The 19,868-nt window shown below is 48.8% G+C and overlaps 1 protein-coding gene across 2 annotated transcripts; it reads right to left on the bottom strand.

The window, feature by feature from the left end:
- Positions 1-2,378: 2,378 nt before the first annotated feature.
- On the bottom strand, positions 2,379-14,661 carry nwd1 (NACHT and WD repeat domain containing 1). Of its 2 annotated transcripts, XM_032572086.1 has the most exons (19): positions 14,243-14,659; positions 12,995-13,080; positions 12,792-12,908; positions 12,148-12,502; positions 10,758-12,063; positions 9,992-10,195; positions 9,751-9,904; positions 9,525-9,642; positions 9,213-9,377; positions 8,937-9,134; positions 6,776-6,898; positions 6,496-6,695; positions 5,556-5,795; positions 5,291-5,381; positions 5,066-5,214; positions 4,164-4,437; positions 3,535-4,085; positions 3,347-3,452; positions 2,379-3,098 (listed from the first exon to the last, which is right to left on the bottom strand). In XM_032572086.1, exons 1-19 carry the CDS (start codon positions 14,352-14,354, stop codon positions 2,788-2,790), a joined length of 4,860 nt encoding a protein of 1,619 aa, XP_032427977.1. In that variant the 5' UTR covers positions 14,355-14,659; the 3' UTR covers positions 2,379-2,787. The 2 variants fall into 2 exon arrangements, with proteins under 2 accessions (XP_032427977.1, XP_032427976.1); XM_032572085.1 differs by having other exon boundaries at positions 10,758-12,502; positions 14,243-14,661.
- Positions 14,662-19,868: the final 5,207 nt, after the last annotated feature.

Genomic DNA, 19,868 nt, shown 5'->3' with positions numbered 1-19,868 from the left:
AGACTATCACACCATAACGGCATCCTCACGTTTACAGAACCGGAACCGAGCCCGCTTTGGTATTAGTGATGTGTCGGTCGCGAACGATCCGGCTCTAAGAGCCGGCTCTTTGAAGTGAACGATTGGAACCGGCTCCACAATGGGAGCCGTTTTAGGATCCTATTTGGGAGCCGGGTTTTTTTCTACAGTATATCGCTGTCTCTCCGCCTCCCTGTCGTTGTGCTTGTGCTCTGCAAGTGCCAGAGCCGATAGTTTTTCCCCACATCGTTTTTTTTTGTCCTGCGGTGCCTTGCTGTCTCTCCCCTCCTTCTCCCTCTCCTTCGCGTTTTGCTCTTCTGCCAGTGCTAGAGCGGAGAGTTTTTTTCCCTCGGTCGGTCCACTGCCCTCATGTCAAGCGTGTGCTCCACACATCTGACCAATCACACATCGTTTCAATTAATAATGTGGCGGGAAAACACTGAAAAAAAAGTTTATCTCCACTTTTTTTGTGGAAACGGCAGGCAATTGGCCAAGCTGTATAGCGTTCGTCGGCAGGTGTTTATGTACAGACACTCACTCAGCGGTCAGGAAGCACAGAAAGAAGGGGAGTCAGTGTGAGAACTGAATAGGTGAAAATAAATGAGTGACAGAAAACGGAGCAAGATTTGGACTCATTTTAATGCTACATCAAGCTCCAGGGCAGAGTGCAGACTGTGCAAAGTCAGCATTTCCTATCGTGCAGGCTCGACAAACAACCTGCACAGGCACATGCGGACATCACACGCATCGGTATTGCTATAGCATTGTTATGCGGCATTTTTACTCATCATAAGTGCTTAACAATGTCAATAATGAAACAAAATATTATAAAATTAGGTTTAAGCTATTAATTAATTAACCCTCTATGGCATGGCGTTGCCCTCAGGCAACAAACCACATATCTGTACCTCACATTGCTCCTTTATTTTATTTTTTGGGGGGCATGATTTTTGACATATTTTTGTCCGAAAAAAAGTTTTTTTATGAATATAGTTTTTGTTTGATTTGTATTTCATTTCTCATAATCAGTGTAGAAAATCTTGGTGTTCTAGACCAATGTTACCCTGAGGCAACAAACCCAAATCTGGTTCCAGGAGGTGTCAGAGTCCGATTTTATGATTGACATGTAATTAGGGACCACCAAGCTCCCAAAGAATGCAGGAAAATATTTTTTCCCCCAAAAAATAAAAAGTCATGCCATAGAGGGTTAATAATGTCAAAAATATATATGGGGAGCCGAAAGAGCCGGCTCTCCACAGTAAGAAGAGCCATTAGAGCCGCATCTCGAAAAGGAGCCGAAAATCCCATCACTATTTGGTATCAGAGGGCGTGGAAACACGTGGGGATGAGCGGAAATAAGACTGGGATCGATTAACAACCGGAACATTTTCGATTAACATCTTTAACATTTCTGCTCCAAATCAGGAAAAACATTCCAGTTCCAAGCTGGGAATAAAACCTGCAGCAGATGTAAAGCGATTGTTTTACTCAACCTTCTAGAAATCAGAAGTAAAATTTCATGTTTATATGAAACATTTAAAAAAAAGCATTTAAAAAATGTCCAGTGTTTCCATCCAGTCACATTTCTTTCTGCTCTGTTGCTAGGCAGAATATTTGGGCTCCGTGATTTTGGTTTTAGTTGCTAAAAATTTTAAAAATTTCCAGACCAAGAAAATAGAAAACAGTTTACCTCCAATGTCTCCATTTATTGAAGATTTTCATTTTAACGAGGTTATTTGTGTTTTCATCTACAATCATTTGCATCCATTTCTTACAAACTGTTTACTTTATTATTTTAATTCATATATTGTACAAATAAGTGTATTTTTGAAATATGTTTTTCTTACATTTTTTGCCTCAAACCTGTTTTGACTTTACAGTTTTGGTCCAATTAACACAAAGTTTGGAGACACAGAGTCGTGTTAAGATGTTTCTTTCCTGACAGCGATGGCCTAGTTAAAGGACAGAGGAGGAACTATAAAATGTTTTCCTTTGATTGACCAGAAATGATGTTCTGGTTACTCCAGGCCTCCAGTCGCTGTCCTGCAGGTTTTAGATGAGCCTCATGTACAAAACCCTGGAATGAAACGGCTTCATCACCTCCTCCTGGTGTGGATCACCAGAACATTAAGGTTCTGGAGTGGTTCTGATCCTCACCAGAACCTTAATGACCTCATTATTCTGTCCAGGTGCTGCAGCAGAGGCTCATCTAAACGCTGCAGGGCCTCCAGGACTGGAGTTGGAAAAAGAGGATCAGACTAACAGGAAGTAAAGAAACCCAGTCACACCGGATTACCAAAATAAAACAGGAAGTTGAGCTCAAAGCGGAACCCAGACATGGAAACTTAAAACATCCAAAATAAACAGAATCTTTTATTTTGTAAATTCATTTTAGAATGAATTTCTAAAACGAATTGCTGCACAGAAACTTTGCTGCTTTCTGTTCTGTTGAACATCTAAAGCAAAACGAGACGACAGGCGACCAGCGCTGTTAGCATTAAAGCTAGCATTAAACTACTTCCTGTTCTCTGAAGGCCGACCTCCAGCAGATATTCATGATGTGAACGGAGATAAACCAGCAGAACATTTAGAACAGCAGAACGTTCTTCACTCCAATAAATTAGTTTTACACATCAGAAGATTTTACTAGAAGATTCTGAAGTGAAGAGCAAAGCATCGAACCAGAAGCTTTCACAGTAAAACTAACGCTGATTTTTTTACATGATGATGGTGAGCAGAAGTCTTCAGATCTGGCAGTAGCAGCGTGTCCTACAGCAGGACGCAGGCGGAGGACGGCCTGCTACTGAGCATGCTCACTAGGTTCAGGCTGAACTGGGCCGGGTTGAAGTCCTGCAGGTCGGAGCTGCAGGTCCGCCGGCCGGCCCCGCCCTTCTCTCTGGAGGTGACCCGGTACCGGGCCTTGATGTTCCTCAGAGGGTTGTGGTCCGGCTCGACCCGGTCCGGACATCTGAAGGCCTCCTGGACGACTCGGCCTTGCAGGGTCAGGCCCACGAAGCCGTTCCTGAAGGTCAGCATGCGGACGACCGGCGAGTAGACGAACTGGACGCACAGCAGCTTCCCTGATGGAGACAAACAGACGCATCGGACCAGAACCGGACCAACCGGAACCGGATAAACCAGAGAGCAGAAGACCGACTGGGTCGGAAAGATACAAGGTGAAGGGACGGAAAGAAGGACGGACCAGTGCCACCCAGTGGTGAAGTTCTGCTTTGGGTTGTGAGGTTCTGAAGGATTGGTTCCTGCTGTTCCTCCTCAGGGATAACAGCGGCCATCTTGCGGTGTACCTGTTGACCGGAAGCCGTCTCACCTGAAGCGACGTCCCAGACCTTGACGGTTCGGTCCTGAGATCCAGTGAAGACGAAGCGGTCGCTGTCGGCGAAGGCGGCGCAGAGGACGCCCTGGAAGAAAAGGCCCTGGTCGGGACGGCAGAGCAGAGCGGCGCGGTGAGTGGAGGAGTCTGGGTCTCAGCTGTGGCCTGAACCCGTCCGGTCTCACCTGGTACTCCATGGTGTGGTCCAGGGCCACCGGGTCCAGGGCCCACAGCCGCAGCGTGGCGTCCTGGGAGCCCACCAGGGCGTGCGTCCCCCAGTTGCTTGCCGTGACACAGGTGACCCCCGAGCTGTGAGGCTGCAGGTCGGCGCCGACGCCGACGCCGAAGTCGTGCAGCTTCACCTCGCCGCCGGCCGTCCCGTACAGCAGCCGGCGGTCGGGCAGCAGCGCCATGTGGGATGGAGGGGCCCCTGGCGAGAGCGGGGCCGTCGCCAGGGGCCCCTCCACGGCGGGGAAACCGTCTCTGGTGGCGACCTGGAACAGGCGCAGCGCGTCCCGGTGGGCGACGGCCAGCAGGCTCTCCTGGGAGCTGAGGGCCAGGCAGAGCACCGGGGCCAGGCCCTCCGGGGGCGGGATGCACAGCGTCTCCTGGGGCCACGCCAGCGGGTAGATCAGCACGGTGCCGCTACGCAGGCCGCACAGCAGGAGGCGCTTCTGCTGCGCCAGCTCCAGGCAGCTGACCTCCGCAGACACTGGCAGGCGCTCCGACACGGAACCTGGGCAGAAACGGGTCGGGTCAGAGGAGAACCGGATCCGTAGTTCTGCTTGGGCCCCGTTCAGGGAGCCGCTCTGACCTGTGCGGTTGTTCCAGCTCAGCACTTCCCTCTGGTTCTGGTGGCGCACGTAGAACACCTGATCTCCGTCTCTGGTGACGGCTGAGTGGGCGGAGCCTGCCGGGATGTGGGGGAGGGGCTTGTGGCTGGGGTCGTAGGTCAAACTCCACAGCTGGACCGAATCTGCCGCCGAGGAGGCCGAGACCACCAAGTGGTCGTAGAGCAGCAGGGAGGTGACCGGAGCGCTGCAGCCGCTCAGAGCGTCCAGCAGGCGGCCGGTGGTCACCGACCAGATCTGACCAGACACAACAGGATGTTACTGCACTGGATCCTGGCTTCCTTTCACAATAAAAGCTTCATTCATTCTTTCTTTCATTTTATTAACAAACTGCCAGTTTACTACAAATACCAAAAATCCAGTTTATAGAAATGTACAATAAAAAACAGCAATCACTCCTCTGGACGGAGAATTTATCAGGAAGACCCCTCCAGCAGAACCAGAGCCAGAACTGGGCTCAGAGAAGACAGAGCAGAAGAACTGATCTAGAAGAACTTTCTATGTTAGAGAAAGGCAGTGGAAGGCAGTGTGGCTCATTTAGAGGCTTCTACATCTATAGAAGTAGAACGGTTAGATGTTGTGGTTCCTGGGAAACATCACAGCCAAACGGAACCAGACCGGATGAAGCTTAGAAAGATCTGAGAGAAACGTAAAGGTTGGAGAGCAGCAGAGTTCTCCATCAGAGGAGCCGCAGGAAGTAGACGAGGTTTCTGCCGCACTAACTGGAGTTTTAGTCCAACCTTGAAGGAAGAAATTCCTGGATTAGTTTTTCAGCATCTCTCCTCTACAGGATGTTTCAATGCTGTGATGAGTCTGCTCCCCTTCCTGCTGTTAGTGAGGACGATACCAGCTGCTTGGTTCTCACTCGGATCAGCTGATCCGCCGCTCCAGTGACGACGCGTCGGCTGTCCGGCGACACGCAGGCCGATAAAACTTCATCGTCGTGCTGCAGCTCCAGGAATCCGTCCACAGAGTCGCCGCAGACGCGGAACAGGCTCAGAGTCCTCTCCCATCCTGAACACAGCGGCAGGAAACACTTGGGTTTAGCTTGACCTCCGGATCAGAACTGCTCCAGTTGGGTCTCTGCTACCTGCTATCAGGATCTTCTCGTCCTCCGAAGCTGAGAAAAGAGACGGAAGCCGAGGAAACTCTGCGACAGTTAGCTGTCCTGTCCTGGAGATCTGCAGACAGGAAGTTCACGTCACATGGTTCACCTTCATCACCTTCATCACCCAGAGCTTTTCAAACAGACTCATCACATTCTAGATCCTGGAATCATCCAGATTAACCATAGAAATATGATCCTAGAACCTCAAACTCTGGTCCAGTTTCAGGTCTAAAGTCGTAAAACTCACCTGATGCAGGATCCCGTCTTCCGACACCACAAATATTGACCCACGTTTAGGAGAGCTCACAGAAATCACTGGAGTCAGGCTCCGGGTCAGCCGCACCATTGTCTGGCTTCCAGTGACCGGGTCAAAGATTCTGACCCGGTCCAAGTCATGCAGAGAAACCACAACATCTCCCAGAACCCCCAAAACCAACGAGTCGTCCTCGCTGTGGATCTCGGTTCCGTCCGACTTCCAGACCTTCACCTGCAACAGCATCACAGAGGAAACAAACCCGGGTTCTTCAGAACCAGCTGTAGGTCCAACATGCTGAGGAAAGCTATAAAGTGACACATGGGTCAACCCGTATAGAACAAGAACCACAGGCAGAACCAGACAGAACTAGGCAGAACCAGACAGAACCACACAGAACTAGGCAGAACTAGGCAGAACCAGACAGAACCAGGCAGAACTAGGCAGAACCAGACAGAACCACACAGAACTAGGCAGAACCAGACAGAACCAGACAGAACCACACAGAACTAGGCAGAACCAGACAGAACCACACAGAACTAGGCAGAACCAGACAGAACCACACAGAACTAGGCAGAACTAGGCAGAACCAGACAGAACCACACAGAACTAGGCAGAACCAGACAGAACCACACAGAACTAGGCAGAACTAGGCAGAACCAGACAGAACCAGGCAGAACTAGGCAGAACCAGACATGTGAAGACCTGCTGACAGTAAGGAGACCGACTGCAGAAAAACCTGGAACCTTGAACCGACAGAACCTCAGACGGACCTTAGACTGAACCCGTCCAAAAGACAAAGAGATCCAGAACTTTATGGAGACTCAGAAAAAGCCAAAACCCAAAATCACAACCAAGGAGAACCGAAGAGACCAAACCCCGAAAGCAGCAGAGTTAAAGACCAAGGAACCTTCAGGCTCCGCCCACCACCTACCTGCATCCAGGTGTGGACAAACAGCAGCTGCTCCGACACCTGCAGGCGAGCCGCGGAAGGGGCGGAGCCAGCAGGCCCCGCCTCCTGGATGCAGAACAGCTGCTGGCCGCTCTTTAAGCTCCACCTCCTCAGGGAGCCATCTGCAGCCAATGAGAGGCAGTGGGCGGAGCTTTCAATGATCTTTACCGACAAGATGGCCACTATCAGGACAAGACAGACAGGAAGTAGCCGTCACTGTCCGACCTGAACTGTGAGAAATCTCATGAGTTCTCGGACCCACCTGACGGTCCCTGCAGAACCTGCTGGAGATGTTTGTCCCGGAGGCTCCAGACCGCCACCACGCCGCCGGCCGACCCGGTGACCAGCAGCCCCAGCGCCGCGCCCACGGCCAAGCAGAGCACGCCTGGAAAAGCCACACTGCGGCTAACTCATGATGCTAACCTTACTGTGAGCTGATCGGGCTCAGTCACTGTAGACATGGAGACGCAGCAGCTGGAACAGCTGATTGGCTTGTTGGAAACTCCGCCCACATTTGGTGCAACTGCGACTTTAAGAAGGAAACTTATTTGGTTTGTCAGTAAAAATAAATGAGCTGCACTCATGTATGAATGGGTCAGAACGGGTCAGAACGGATCAGAACCAGCCACTAGCATGCATTGCACCAGACTGAATAATATTTGTAGTTTTTTGCCTTTTATGAGCTGAGATGTGATTTTTTCCTCCCACGTTTCCATGGTAACGATAAAGCTAATGGCGCTTCATGGCGGCTGCAGCCTCAGACCCGTCTGTCCTGTCTGATGTTTGTTTCTGGTCTTTGGGCCGGAGTGAAATGGGAATTTCCCCGTAGGAGACTAATAAAGCTCTTCCACCTCCTCCTGCCTCGAACGCCTTGGGCAGAATCTGAGAAATGTTCAGGGACAAGAAGACGTTTGGTCGTCCTACATGAACCCAAAGGTAAAAACTTCCCTCTGTTCAACCACCTCGTGCTGTTCTCCCACATAAAAACACATTTCAGCTTCCTGAAGCTGCTGTGAGGACATGGAGGACATGGAGGATGTAGGTCAGTGGTCCCCAACCTTTTTATCACCGCGGACCTGTCAAGGCTTGGCAATTTTACTGCGGCCCGGTAGGACCGGGGGAGGGGGGTGAACCTCAGACAGGCTTCTGTCCGCTAAAGCCTAGATCACATGGCACAATTTTAAATATTTTGCCCCAATTTTTCCCTTAAGACAATCTTAGAATGTTCCGAATGTGGCTGATTGTCCTGCAGTGTGGTGTGTTACGGACCTCTCCGATCTAACATCGGGCATTTTCAACATGTTGGATTGTCTTGGCCCGATTGTCGCAGCCTGTCTCGTTTCCCTGACTGGGAATGAGAACTCAGCCTGTTGAATGTGACAGGTAGCCAATCAGAAAGCCCGCTGACGTAAGAACGGAGGGGAATCCCAACAGTTGACATGGCAACTGAGAGTCCGGTGGACATCGGATGATATTTAGAATTTTGTACAAGGAATATCAACAGAAATAATAATGAGAGGAACTGGAGCCAAACTGGTACCACAGTTGATAAACCCAGTAATGTTTTAGCTATCCATCATTAACCTGACATAATATAGTTATAGTTTCATTCAGTCAGGGCTTGACGCTGACACTAGCTCTCTTAAAACGACTCCACAAACCATCACTGCTGCTTCTACATCGTGGGACATGTTTGTTACTCTAAATTCATGGTTGGTATGTTGGAGGTTTTACTGGATTTTCTTCTGGAATCGGGATGTTGGTCTCATCTCGTCTCTCCACTGCCCTAACGCTCTCTGACTCTGGTCGCTATGGTAACGTTTATATATCCCTTCAATTTTAACTCAGGATAACGACTAATGGAGCCCTGAGCTTGTTTCTCTGCAACCAGACGGTCCATCTGGGAGAGACGAGAGACAATGAGACCGGAAGTGTTGCTGATGCTCAGGGTTCTTGGTCTCTAGTGGAGAAGCAGCTTGAAGCTTCATTGCCTCATTAACATCCGGTCACCATATCATGCAGAGCTTGGACTGTGGGAATCACCTGCCGGGATAAATCCATCCTCCTGTCTCTTCTCTGGGCCTTTTCCCTTCACAAAGAAACTTTCCAAACAATCTGATCCGTTTCTGACTCATTTTGCTGCTTGTGGCTCCATGTTGGCGGCAAGACGGAACCGAGAGAATCCGGTTAAAGGATTTACAAAATAAAGATCCTCCAGACTCAAATATTTAATTATTTCTTGTGCGGCCCGGTACCAATTGGTTCACGGACCAGTACCGGTCCGCAGCCAGGAGGTTGGGGACGACTGATGTAGAGGACATGAGGGACATAGAGGACATTGAGGACACAGGGGACGTGGACAGGAACCAGCAGCCTGGATCGTCTGTTCCATTTACTGACGTCTCTGAAGGTTCAGCTCTGACCTCCGTGGGGTGCAGTCAGCGTGTGCTGCAGCGCCCCCCCTGGCTGCTGCAAGAAGGTGCTCCTCGGGATCAGAACCGGCTCCGGACACGTTTGGAGCCAATCGTTGCACTGGCTGCAGAGCCGACCAATCACGGTGCGGAAGGTGGAGGCCAGGGAGGAGAGTCGGGCCAGCAGCTCGGAGTAAAACACAGACCGCTCTGGAGTCAGAGGAAGCACAGCAGGTCACCCAGAACCGACCCAAACGGGCCAAAATGTTCCCACCCAACCACACTGACCCATGTGGCCTGACAGGATGTCCAGGCCGGGCTTCATCAGGGCCAGAGCCTCACGGACCAGTCCAGTTTCACTGCAGTCCATGTACTGGGAGCACTGGTCCAGGTCGCTGATCAGGCTGGACACCCCACAAACCCGGCTCTGACAGTAGAGCCACTCGGCGCTGCCTGCACACACAGAACCAGGGGACACTGGATCCACTGGTGGAACTGGACAAGGACTGTCTGAGGAACCTCCAGATAAAAACATGCTGGCTCACTCCTGTGCTGGAGCTTTGGTTGATCTGAGCACGCTCAGTTTGGTCATTATCGTACCTACTACTTCCTGCCGTAGCTCCTCCCACAGACCGGCATGCAGCAAGTGATACGGCAACTCCTGGAGCTTCCGGACGTTCGCCAATCCAGGAGCAAACCACAGCGGCTGGGGCGGGACCTTGGGAAGTAGAGAACCAATCAGAACTCAGCATCCACCCTTATTTGTTTCATCACACAGAGAGCACGCTCAGACGTCTCCTTATGTCCACCAGAGGAGTCCTGGTACCTTCCGGTCGGACAGCAGCAGCGTCAGACCCGGAAGAGCCACCGGCTTCAGTCTTCCGGACCAACGACCCAGGAAATACTCCGCCAGGATCCTGTGGATCCGCCCCCGTCGCTCTGGCGTCAGATAGCGGGCTTTGACTACCTCTGAGAGAAGCCTAGAAGAAGAAGCTCGATGTTACTCCATAAGTACTGACGCTGCTCCTGGGTTAGGACATTTGGAATGGACATGGAGAACATCTTACCGGCTGCTGAAGGCCAGCATGGTGACTCCGTCGGTCCACTGGACCTCCAGCTGGTCCCGCAGGTCCTGCTTGAGCCGCGCCCACAGGATGGGCGGCATCCGGATTAACGAAGGTGTCGGAGGCAGGGAATACCTGTATACCTCACTGATGACATCATCGTCCAATGACATGACATCACGCAGTTCCGCCTCCATCAGGCCCCTCCTGTAGAGTTATGACATAGAGATTTAGTGGATCATCATGAGAACCTCCAGGTCCATCTGGAGGGAAACCCAGAGCTTCTCCGGGAGGACCAAGGTCTACCCAGCCCAGACGGGAACGCAACTCCAAGGACTTCTGGGTCACTTCCTCCAGCTGGGATCCAGGATCTATTTTTTTCAGTCCTGATCCGTATCTCTGAACTTCACCATCTGCTCCATCCTGCCATTCCTCAGGAGAACAAGGAGCAGAACCAACTTCCTGTCTGCTCCAAACCTGAATGGTGGGCACACTTCTACCTATCCACTAGTAAGTTGATAGCAGAGCTAACTTTTGGTTTAGCGCTTTTGTTAACTTTAAAAACGCTTAGCACACTTGGCTAATGATTTGAATTGAAGTTAGCATTTTACCATTCACTCTGTGACTTTTTCTCTTTTTTGATCCTTTCAGTGAACAAATTGTTCCAACAGCCCAAACAAAGGTTGGATTCCAGGTAAACGTATTAAGGCCTGTAAAGGTTTCTTGTGCTTCAACACATCCTCACCAGATGCTCTGCTAGTCTCCTCACCTTGCCAACACGATGCATCCCAAGGCCCCGCCCACCAGCTCCTTCCCATGTTTCTCCTCAAGCTTCAGGAGGAGCTGTGACATCACTTCCTCTGAGCTGGAACCCAGCAGCAACTGCGTTGTTGGTGTGAAGGATGTCCAGTGCTTGGCAGCAGACAGGATGAGCTGAAGGTGGAGAGGAGAGCCGGAGGCGTGGAAACTCTGCAGCACCACGTCCTTCTGCTCCCGGGTCAAAGTTCGCTGAACCGCCTGCAGATGGGACTCCATGATCTGCTGCCCTTCATCACGAGACAGACGCTCCACCTCAAAGAGGTTTCCTGCAGCGCCCAGCCTCAGCCGCGTGCTGGCGAACACCTCGCTAGTGGTTTCCATGGAGACCAGCAGGTGGACATTTGGAGGCACGTCTGTGGGCAGCCAGCGCAACTGGTGAGCCTGATGTTGGTCTGCCAGCTGCTCCAGGGAGTCCAGGATGAGGAGCAGAGTGTTCCCCTGCTGAGAAACCTCCTCCAGCAGGTTCTGGAAGAGCCGCTGCAGCTCCAGGTGAGAGCTGACTGACAGCAGGGGATGCGGAGCCAGGCCACACGCCAGACACACCTGGAGGCAGACGCTGTGGAGGACATGGTTGATGCTTGGTCTCTGAGGATGATTGGCGGCCAGCAGCCTTATAACCAGCACCGCCTTGGCCTCCAGGACACCCTGCATCTCCTGTGCCAGTTTGCACAGCAGAATGGTTTTCCCCATCCCAGCAGCGCCGTGAACCACCAGCGGACCGTGGTGGACCGGGCTGGACTCCCACATGGCGAGGCAGATCTTCCCCAGAAGCCCATCTCTGCCCTGGAGACTCTTGCTCAACTCGGCAGCCATGACAGTGTGCTGCCTCGCCTCTTCGACCACCCAGTCAAACTCCTCCTCATCCTCCTCTGTGCTTCCCCAGACCTTCCTCCTGTCCTCTCCCGCCAGTTTGACCGCCTCGCTGATCCGGGTCGTCATCTGGGAGATGAACTGCTGGCAGATGCTGTTCAGGTACTCGGCGTGTTCCTTTCGTTTTGGGTCGATGCTTCCTCTGTTCAGCTCCACACAGTGTAGGTTGAGGATCTTCTTGGACGTGGCATACAGACGTGACTTCAGGCCGGTGAGCAACTCCTGAGCTTCAGCGTCCAGCAGCCCGTCCGCAGTGAGGTCCATGAACTTGGCCAGACGTTTGGCTCCTTCCTTCATCCTTTGCCGAGGAATCTCCCGGACGAAGAGCAAGGCGGACATTTGGCAGTTGTCCTTCCAGACGCCCTCCTCTAGCGCCCGTTCTGTGACTGAATGAGAAGCAGGAAACGTTAGTCCTCTTGGACCAAAAGGACAAGCTTGGGGACATGTCCATGCCGGAGGACATGTCTCACCTGATGAGTAGAAGAGCCGCTTCTGCTCGGCCGTGATGTCTCCAGCCGTCTCAGCCTCAGCGGCCGCAGAACGTAGCAGCTGCAGTAGCTGACTCTCCGTGACGCGCCAGGACAGAAGGTCATCGTCATGGAGCTTTGCCACCTCAGGTCGGAGGTCATTGTAGTGTGGGAATCGTGCAGTGATTGGCTGGAGAACGTAGGTGGGTGGCACAGAGTTGTTGTCCTTCCGAAACCACTCTTGCAGCTGCTGAACAGCTTCTGGGTTCTTGGACAGCTTGGACAGAAGAACCTCAAACTGCTTTTCTGGGATGAGACGAGGAAGAGGTCGGTGACCGTACTTGTTCCCCAGCAGGCCCTTCGGCATCCAAACATGAGGACATCAGGAGAAGCAAAGCAAACGTGATCACATCTACAGATGCAGAACATCAAAGAACAAACATCATCATGAACAAACAGCACCAGGTTCTATACGCCGAGGCTTAAAGAACCTGGTGCTGAGGCTTAAAGCAGCGTCATTTTCTGGACTTACAGAAACTTTACTGGCATTCAGCCGCACGTCTACAAGTACAATGGCATTATTTTACCGGCAGTTACTACAGGAGACACAAACACCAACGAGAACCTGGAGAACGTTAGGAACTCACCACGAAGGCCGGTCCAGCAGAAACCTTCTGACTCGTCTGGATCTCCTGCAGGAAGATCTCACTGACCTCATGGTCTCCATACGGGAAGGTCCGGATCCCCCAGCTCAGATCCACCACCTGGACAGGAAGTGATGTCACTCACAGAAAGGTTCCATCAGATATATGTGATGTTTTCTCTCGGTGCTGAGAGGAGACGGACCGACCTCAAAGACCAGACCCAGACTGCGGCAGAACGACCGGACCTCCGGAAACGCTTTCTCTAGCAGAACCTTCCTCTCAACGCTCATGTCTGCACAGAACCCAGGGAGAAGGCGTTCCTGTCAGAACCAGAACCAGAACCAACAGCAGAACCAGAACCAACAGCAGAACCAGATCCAGAACCAGAACCAACAGCAGAACCAGAACTTCTAACAGACTCCTGATCATTGAGCTCTGGTACCACTGAGTGGACCTCTCTGAGGTCGCTCCAGAGCCTCCAGAACCTAGTGGACCTGCGCAGCTCCTCGCTCCAGCGGTCCAGCAACATGTTGGACGGCACCACGTTTCATCACAAGTAAAGTTCTGGCACCACAGAAGAGTTCTGGTTCTGGTTCTGATGGAAGCTGATCTGCAGAGCTCCATTGTTGCAGGTTTCCTCCACTAGGGGGCGGAGTCAGAAACGTGAGAACCAACCAGGTCGGTTCTGGTTGTGTTGATCCAGCTGGTGGACGTTCTAAGGGGAACCGGGTCGGCTTGGTTCTGGAACGGAACAGATCTTCAGATCTTTTATTCTGAAAGTTTTCAGTAGGAAGAAATTCTGAAAAGTTCAAACGGAGCGCAGACGTTTCATCATAGATGCTGCTTCTGTAGATCTGGATTTGCAGTAACCTGGAGATGACTCCGCCCCTAAACGCCAAGTAGCATAAATACCTGGAAAGCTCCGCCCTCCTGACTGAATCACCATGGCAACGGCCTCCGCTTCACCTGTTTCCAAAATAACTAATAGATTGAATTTAAAATCTCTGAATGCTCCAGGTCATGGTCTGGTCATGTGACCGCCTCCACCTGAGCACCGGTTGGACCTCTGGAGCCAAAGCGGGTCATTTACAGCCACTTCCTGCCTGAACGTTTCTGTCTACAACAGATCTATTATCTAAACCCGATTTACCAAAAATCTTTCATGTCTCTGTTTGAGGCTAAAAAAGATTCAGTTTCATCGTTTACAATAAAAAATCTCAGAGGTTTCGGGTCGGTTCTGGTTCTTTTTATCGGCTGAAAAAGTTTCTGCAAGTTTCCACATGAGGCTCCAGGTGTTTACCTGTCTGAACCGGGTCAGATGGACCCGGCTGAACCAGAACCATCAGGGTCACCCTGATTCTCACACATCAACTCAGATCAGCAGAACTGGACCTGAACTCCGTCCAGAACCCAGAACCCGGACCTCCAGAACCGAGCCTGGGAGCAGAACTGACCTGTGAAGCTGGAGCTGATGAAGATCCGGATCATGTTGCTGCCGGTCCTCTGAGCTCCTTGGCAGCGTCCCCTCAGGATGTCCCGCGCACCGGAGCTTTGTCCGCCGTCCATCGTCTCAGACTGTCTGCCGGTTCTGGTTCTGGTTCTGTCTGTCGGCGCCGGTGCAGCTCTTTGTTTCCCTGGGCGGTTTCCTCCCTGTGGAGCGCCGAGTTTCTGTTTACGGGTTCTAATGAAGCTGCAGAACCGGGCCGGACCGGTCGGCGCCGCTGCTGAAGGTTCTGCTCTGAAGATCAGCGTTGAGTCACAGCGGCTGAGCTCAGGGCGGCATCTCCCAGGGGGCGCCGCTCTCAGCTGCAGCTCCGACTAATTACAGCGAGGAAGAGGAGGACAACAAGCCTGTGACATCATCATCATCAATAACATTTATTTTCTGCTGCACTGAACTGCAGCTGAGCAGATTTAATAGACATTATTATTATTATTATTATTATTATTATTATTATTATTATTATTATTATTATTATTATTTCATTTCGTTTTTATTGGATGTTTTGATGATCCCAGTTTTTACAAGTCAGTTAAATCTTCAGGTTTTTTTTCTCTATTGAACTTTTATTATTCATTCCAACTTTATTATTATTGACTCTCTTATTATTCTGGATGATGAAAAACATTAAATGTCAAATAAATCTAGCTTATTATGAACTTTATTGTATTTAAATATATTCTTCTTGTCATGTGATTTAAACATGTTTTCTGTGTTTAATATCCAGACGTGGAGAAACTTTCTGATGTGAAACTAAATAAACCCAGAAGAACCAGAACCGGTTCTGAGACTCTCCCTCTGATTTGTGCTTTCAGAAGAAAATTTCTGCTTTATCAAACTAAGACTTTCTAGTCTGAAACCTCTTGGCCCAGCTGCAGAACCTGAAAACAAACGTTAGTTTCTGATGAAACATCAGGAACTTGCTGCCTGTTTGTTCTGCAGTTTTTCCTTCAGGCTGTTTTTACCTGCAGATCTCTGGGGATCCAGCCGACAACAACAACCTCCCATCAAATGATCAAGTTTCTGTTTCCTTTACAACAATCTTAACGGGACGTTTTTCATGTAATTTGTGTATTCTGGATATTTTTCCAGAACGTCCAACTTTTTCCTGTAAACATCCGTATGGAAGCTTGATTCCACCATTCTGTTACAAAATAAAATAAATGATCTCTGTTCCTTAGTGTTCCTCTGTGTTTCTCAGATTATTTATTTATTTATTTGTTTTTTACCAGAGTGGTGGAAACGGGCTTCCATACATCGGCCTCTGTTGTTTTTGAGGTTTTTAAATGAGTTTTTTAGGGGAAACAGCAAGTCCACCTCTCTGCAGCAAACAGGAAGGGCGGGACGGACCTCTGTCAGTCTCAGACCTTATTTGGAAACGGGACCATTGCACTCCGGAAGTGAAGGGGGCGCTATTTCTTATATTATCCATTTCTCCCGTTTTAATTTTCTTTTGAAATCTGTGTTATATCTTCACCTTTAGGAAGGATTTTCACTCTCAGCATGTTTTTGAACTTCTCTCTTTTATTTACTTCAGCGCAGCTCACAGTTTTTAACAAATTATGTATTATCATCCTCATTCACTCACTGCTAAATGGAGAAACAACTTATCATTACAGGAAAAATGTTTAAACTGGTCGCAATGTTTGCACCTTTTTTCCTGATGTTCTGGTTTCTGAGCCGGACCTAAACGCGTCTGTCTGGATTTGAGTCTAGTTTCTGAGAGAACAGCGCCCCCTGGTGAAGGCCACAGTTAAACTCAGGAGGATGAAGGATGGTTGAACCCGGTTCTGTAACGTCACCTCTACTGATTCTAGTTCTGATGAAATGTTTCCCCGTGTCGTCATCTGGTCCGGTTTCATGTTCATTATGGTCTGTTTTCTCTCCAGCATGACGTCTGACAGGACCGAGCCGGTTCTGACCCAGGAGACGAAACCCACTTTGGACCAAATGGAACCACAGTGAAGAACTGGAGCAACCAGAATCTCTGGAGATAAAGCTAGAACCAGAACCAGAACCTCTAAAACTGGAGGAGGAACCAGAACCAGAACCTCTAGAAATTAAACTTGAACTTTGGGAACCAGAGTTCCTGCAGATTAAGCCAGAACTGGAGCCAGAACTTGTGCAGATTAAATGTGAAGTGGAGGAACCAGAACCTCTTCAAATAAAGCCAGAACCAGAACAAGAGAATAGAATAGAATTCAACTTTATTGTCATTGCACTGTCACAAGTACAAGCAACAAGATGTAGTTTGCATCTATCCAGAAGTGCTCTACGAGATATAAATATTTATTTACAGATGTACAAGACTATGTATGTATGGACTATAAGGGGTTATAGCAAGAGATATAGATATTGTGTATAAATATAAATATGGGAGCTATATGCACAGATTATACAGATTATACAGAATATACAAGAATGTTAGGGAATGGATTATAGATAAATAATGGCAGATAAAATTTACAGGTTGTATGTATGTATGTAAGAGAAGTCGGAACCAGAAGAAGCAGAGGAACCAGAACCTGTGAGGGTGAAGGAGGAGTGTGATGTTGTCTCCATCAGTCAGGATGAAGAGCAGACTGGTTCCTTCCTGGTGGATATTGGTTTTAAACTGGACCAGATGAAACCAGAACCAACAGGAGCCCAGCTGATCTCTCAGAACCCTCCAGAACCTGAGAATCTGGATCAGTCAGGAAGCAGTGAAGAACACTCCACCTGCCAGATCTGTGGGCGCAGCTGCACCAGCAGCTGCCTGAGCGTTCATCTGCGCCTCCACGCCGGAGAGAAGCCCTTCTCCTGCCCCACCTGTTGGAAGCGCTGCAGCATGAGTCATGTGACCTGCCACCTGAGGACCCACACAGGTGAGAAACCATTTTCTTGCCAGACCTGCGGGAAAGTCTTCAACCACTAGAGAAATCTGAAGTACCACCAGAAGAGTCATGCCGACAAGCCGTCCTCATGCCAGTCCAGCAGAAAGAGCTTCAAACCCAAGACCCCCCGAGTCACCACATGAGAACCAACAAAGATGAGAAGCCCTTCAGTTGCTCCACTTGTGGGAGGGGCTTCGGGTTCAAGGGTCACCTGACTCGTCACACGGCAACACACTTGTCTGAGAAACCTTTCAGATGTTCCATCTGTGGCAAAGGTTTCTTTGTGGGGAACCACCTGGTGCTCCACATGAGGATCCACACAGGAGAGCAGGTGTGAACCTCAGCTGCCTCCTACAGGTACCCTGTCAGGTTGACATGGCAACAGCTGAAGATGCTCCAGGAGACGCTCTCCTCCAGAACCAGATGGATTCCAAAAGTTCACAGAGAAACACAAATATGGGGTCTCTCTTCCTACTGGTGGACACAAACAGAACTGGACCGCAGTGAGAGCTTCTGATGTTTGGGTTAAAGGTTAAACTGGGATCATTTATTATTGTTGTTATTATTAGTGCTAGTATCTTCATGTTATCAGGTTTCTCTCGACTGGATTCAACGGAAATAGACCTTTAGAGTGATTTTAATAATGAATATAATCTTTGGTTCATAAATAATTTATCATGACGATAACACATCTCTACTGCCTCCTTAAAGGACTGGCTGAGTTTTCTGCTACAAGTGAAAAGTTTATAACTCACTATGTTCATTATTATAAGGAAAAATGTATTGTAGGAGTCGATTTACTACAACATACTTTGTATTTTTGAAATTCCAACTTCCCAGTGAGGAAAATCAAGCGGACGGCCATTCAGAGGTCAAATGTCATAAATGTTTAAGGCCAACTTTGGACTTCAGTGTGACCGCTGCATCAACAGCAGGCAGCCCTACGCTGGACAAATTAAATCTGGTGTTTGCTGATGGAAAGTACAGCTTAAAGTTTAAGTAACATGGATGTGAAGACATAGCCGCGCCTCCAGACAAATTTTAAAAGATTCCACAAAAGTGGGCGGAGCCAGAATACGCTGAGGGGCGTGGCCAAGTGTGAGGAAGAGTGGGGGTCAGGATGAGGGACAGCTTTTTGTTGCTATATTTAATGACTTTTCAGACCCTGTGGAGAATTTTTTATAAGATCGACAAATCTAGCCACTTTTTTGTTATTAGAGATTTTAATGGCGACGCTATTGATTGATGCTGACTAGTGCTCCATTAGTGCAGGTTTGGTTTCTGAGATATTAAAAGTTAGCATTTTGGCCAATGACGTCACCAGCCCCCCATCTTGCTCCAAAACAAACCAAAGCGGGTTACTTTGTTAGTGCAGGTTTGTGCCGTTAAAACTACCGCAGCAAAGTTGTTTTCAAGTTGGATGTTGGATATTCCAACAGCCGCGGAGCGAGCGGCGCCGAGCTCCAGGTTGATCCGATTTATGAACGCTAATGTCGGCCAGCCGTTCTCTACGCTCCCTCCTCAAGCGCTCGGAGGTTCACTTGGGGACCGTCAACAAATTTCCAAACCAAACACTCCTAAGAAACAAATGTAAATAGAAATCTTGCCTTGTGACCAACTGACACAAAATTCATGCTGTTACACGAAACGCACTGTTCTCTAGTGAATTTTTAAGTCATACTCAATATTTTTAATAACTGTAATATTAAAAAGTATATATTTTTCTTCAAATTGTGATTTGTACATCAGCAATCAGCTAGCAAGCCTGTTCTGAATCGATTAGTACTACCTCCATCCTCCACTAGGGGGCGTTTGTCTCTAGAGAAGAACAGAAAAGCATTGGGTATCCTGTCTCTCCTGTTGTCCAGGGTGGAACTGCAGCTCAGAGGGAACAAAAAATGCTGATATTTTCATCTTTAGCCACCAAACTGTAAATATGTAGATTTCCAGCTAGAAAATGTGAATCTCTCTGTTTCCTCCACTGTTTGTGTCGCTGCTGGTATTGAACAGGAGACGTCTTTCCCTGAGACACAGGAAGAGAACAACAACATGTCTGTTTGCTGAGGAAAATTTCAGACAGTAATGTAACCAAGATAAGTAACTGTAATCTGATTACTGGATTGCTTGTTACTGAAGAAATGGGTTGGTTCAGAGTCACTGACATCATTATGCTCAACTTTATTGCCTTATTATCAAATACTTTTTCGCTCTTGCGTGAGTCGTTTCTTGGATGAATACTTTGTAGTTTTACATGAATAAAAGCAGACTGAGGCAGTAGCAGTTCTCAAACTTCTGGCTGCTCTACTCATTGATGAATTTTAAATCTTATTCATGTAAATTTACTGTATAGATAGCATTTATTGTCATTGAACAGAATTCAACGAAATTTCCATTGCAGCTCCCGTGCAAAAGGTCAAATATATACAGTAAAAATAAGCAAACACACAATAATAATAATAACAATATATACAACTAAATTAACTAAAGGACTAAATTAACTAAAGGACTAAAGGTATATGTATTATTTAAAATTTGTGTGTTTATTTGGTTTATTTTTTAATCTAGTAATACAGCTTTAATAACAACTGAGTAGAAATAAAATTCTAACGGAAACTTTATTTGGTTCAGTTTGTGTTGTTTACATTTTTCCAGCCGTTTCACTCCAGTCCAGCAGGGGGCAGTGAAGCGGCTCACAGCCAGCCCGCT

Source organism: Xiphophorus hellerii, chromosome 9 (assembly GCF_003331165.1).
Source record: "Xiphophorus hellerii strain 12219 chromosome 9, Xiphophorus_hellerii-4.1, whole genome shotgun sequence".
Lineage (NCBI taxonomy): Eukaryota > Metazoa > Chordata > Actinopteri > Cyprinodontiformes > Poeciliidae > Xiphophorus > Xiphophorus hellerii.
The sequence above is the reverse complement of the archived record's forward strand: the minus strand, read 5'-3'. Positions and strand labels throughout refer to the sequence as shown.

Coding starts and splice junctions, on each gene's coding strand:
- nwd1 (XM_032572085.1), bottom strand. CDS start 14,354: ATGGACGGCGGACAAAGCTCCGGTGCGCGGGACATCCTGAGGGGACGC. Junction 9,135..9,212: donor CATCCTGTCAGGCCACATGG/GTCAGTGTGGTT, acceptor CTCTGACTCCAG/AGCGGTCTGTGTTTTACTCC. Junction 5,382..5,555: donor AAGACGGGATCCTGCATCAG/GTGAGTTTTACG, acceptor TCCTGTCTGCAG/ATCTCCAGGACAGGACAGCT.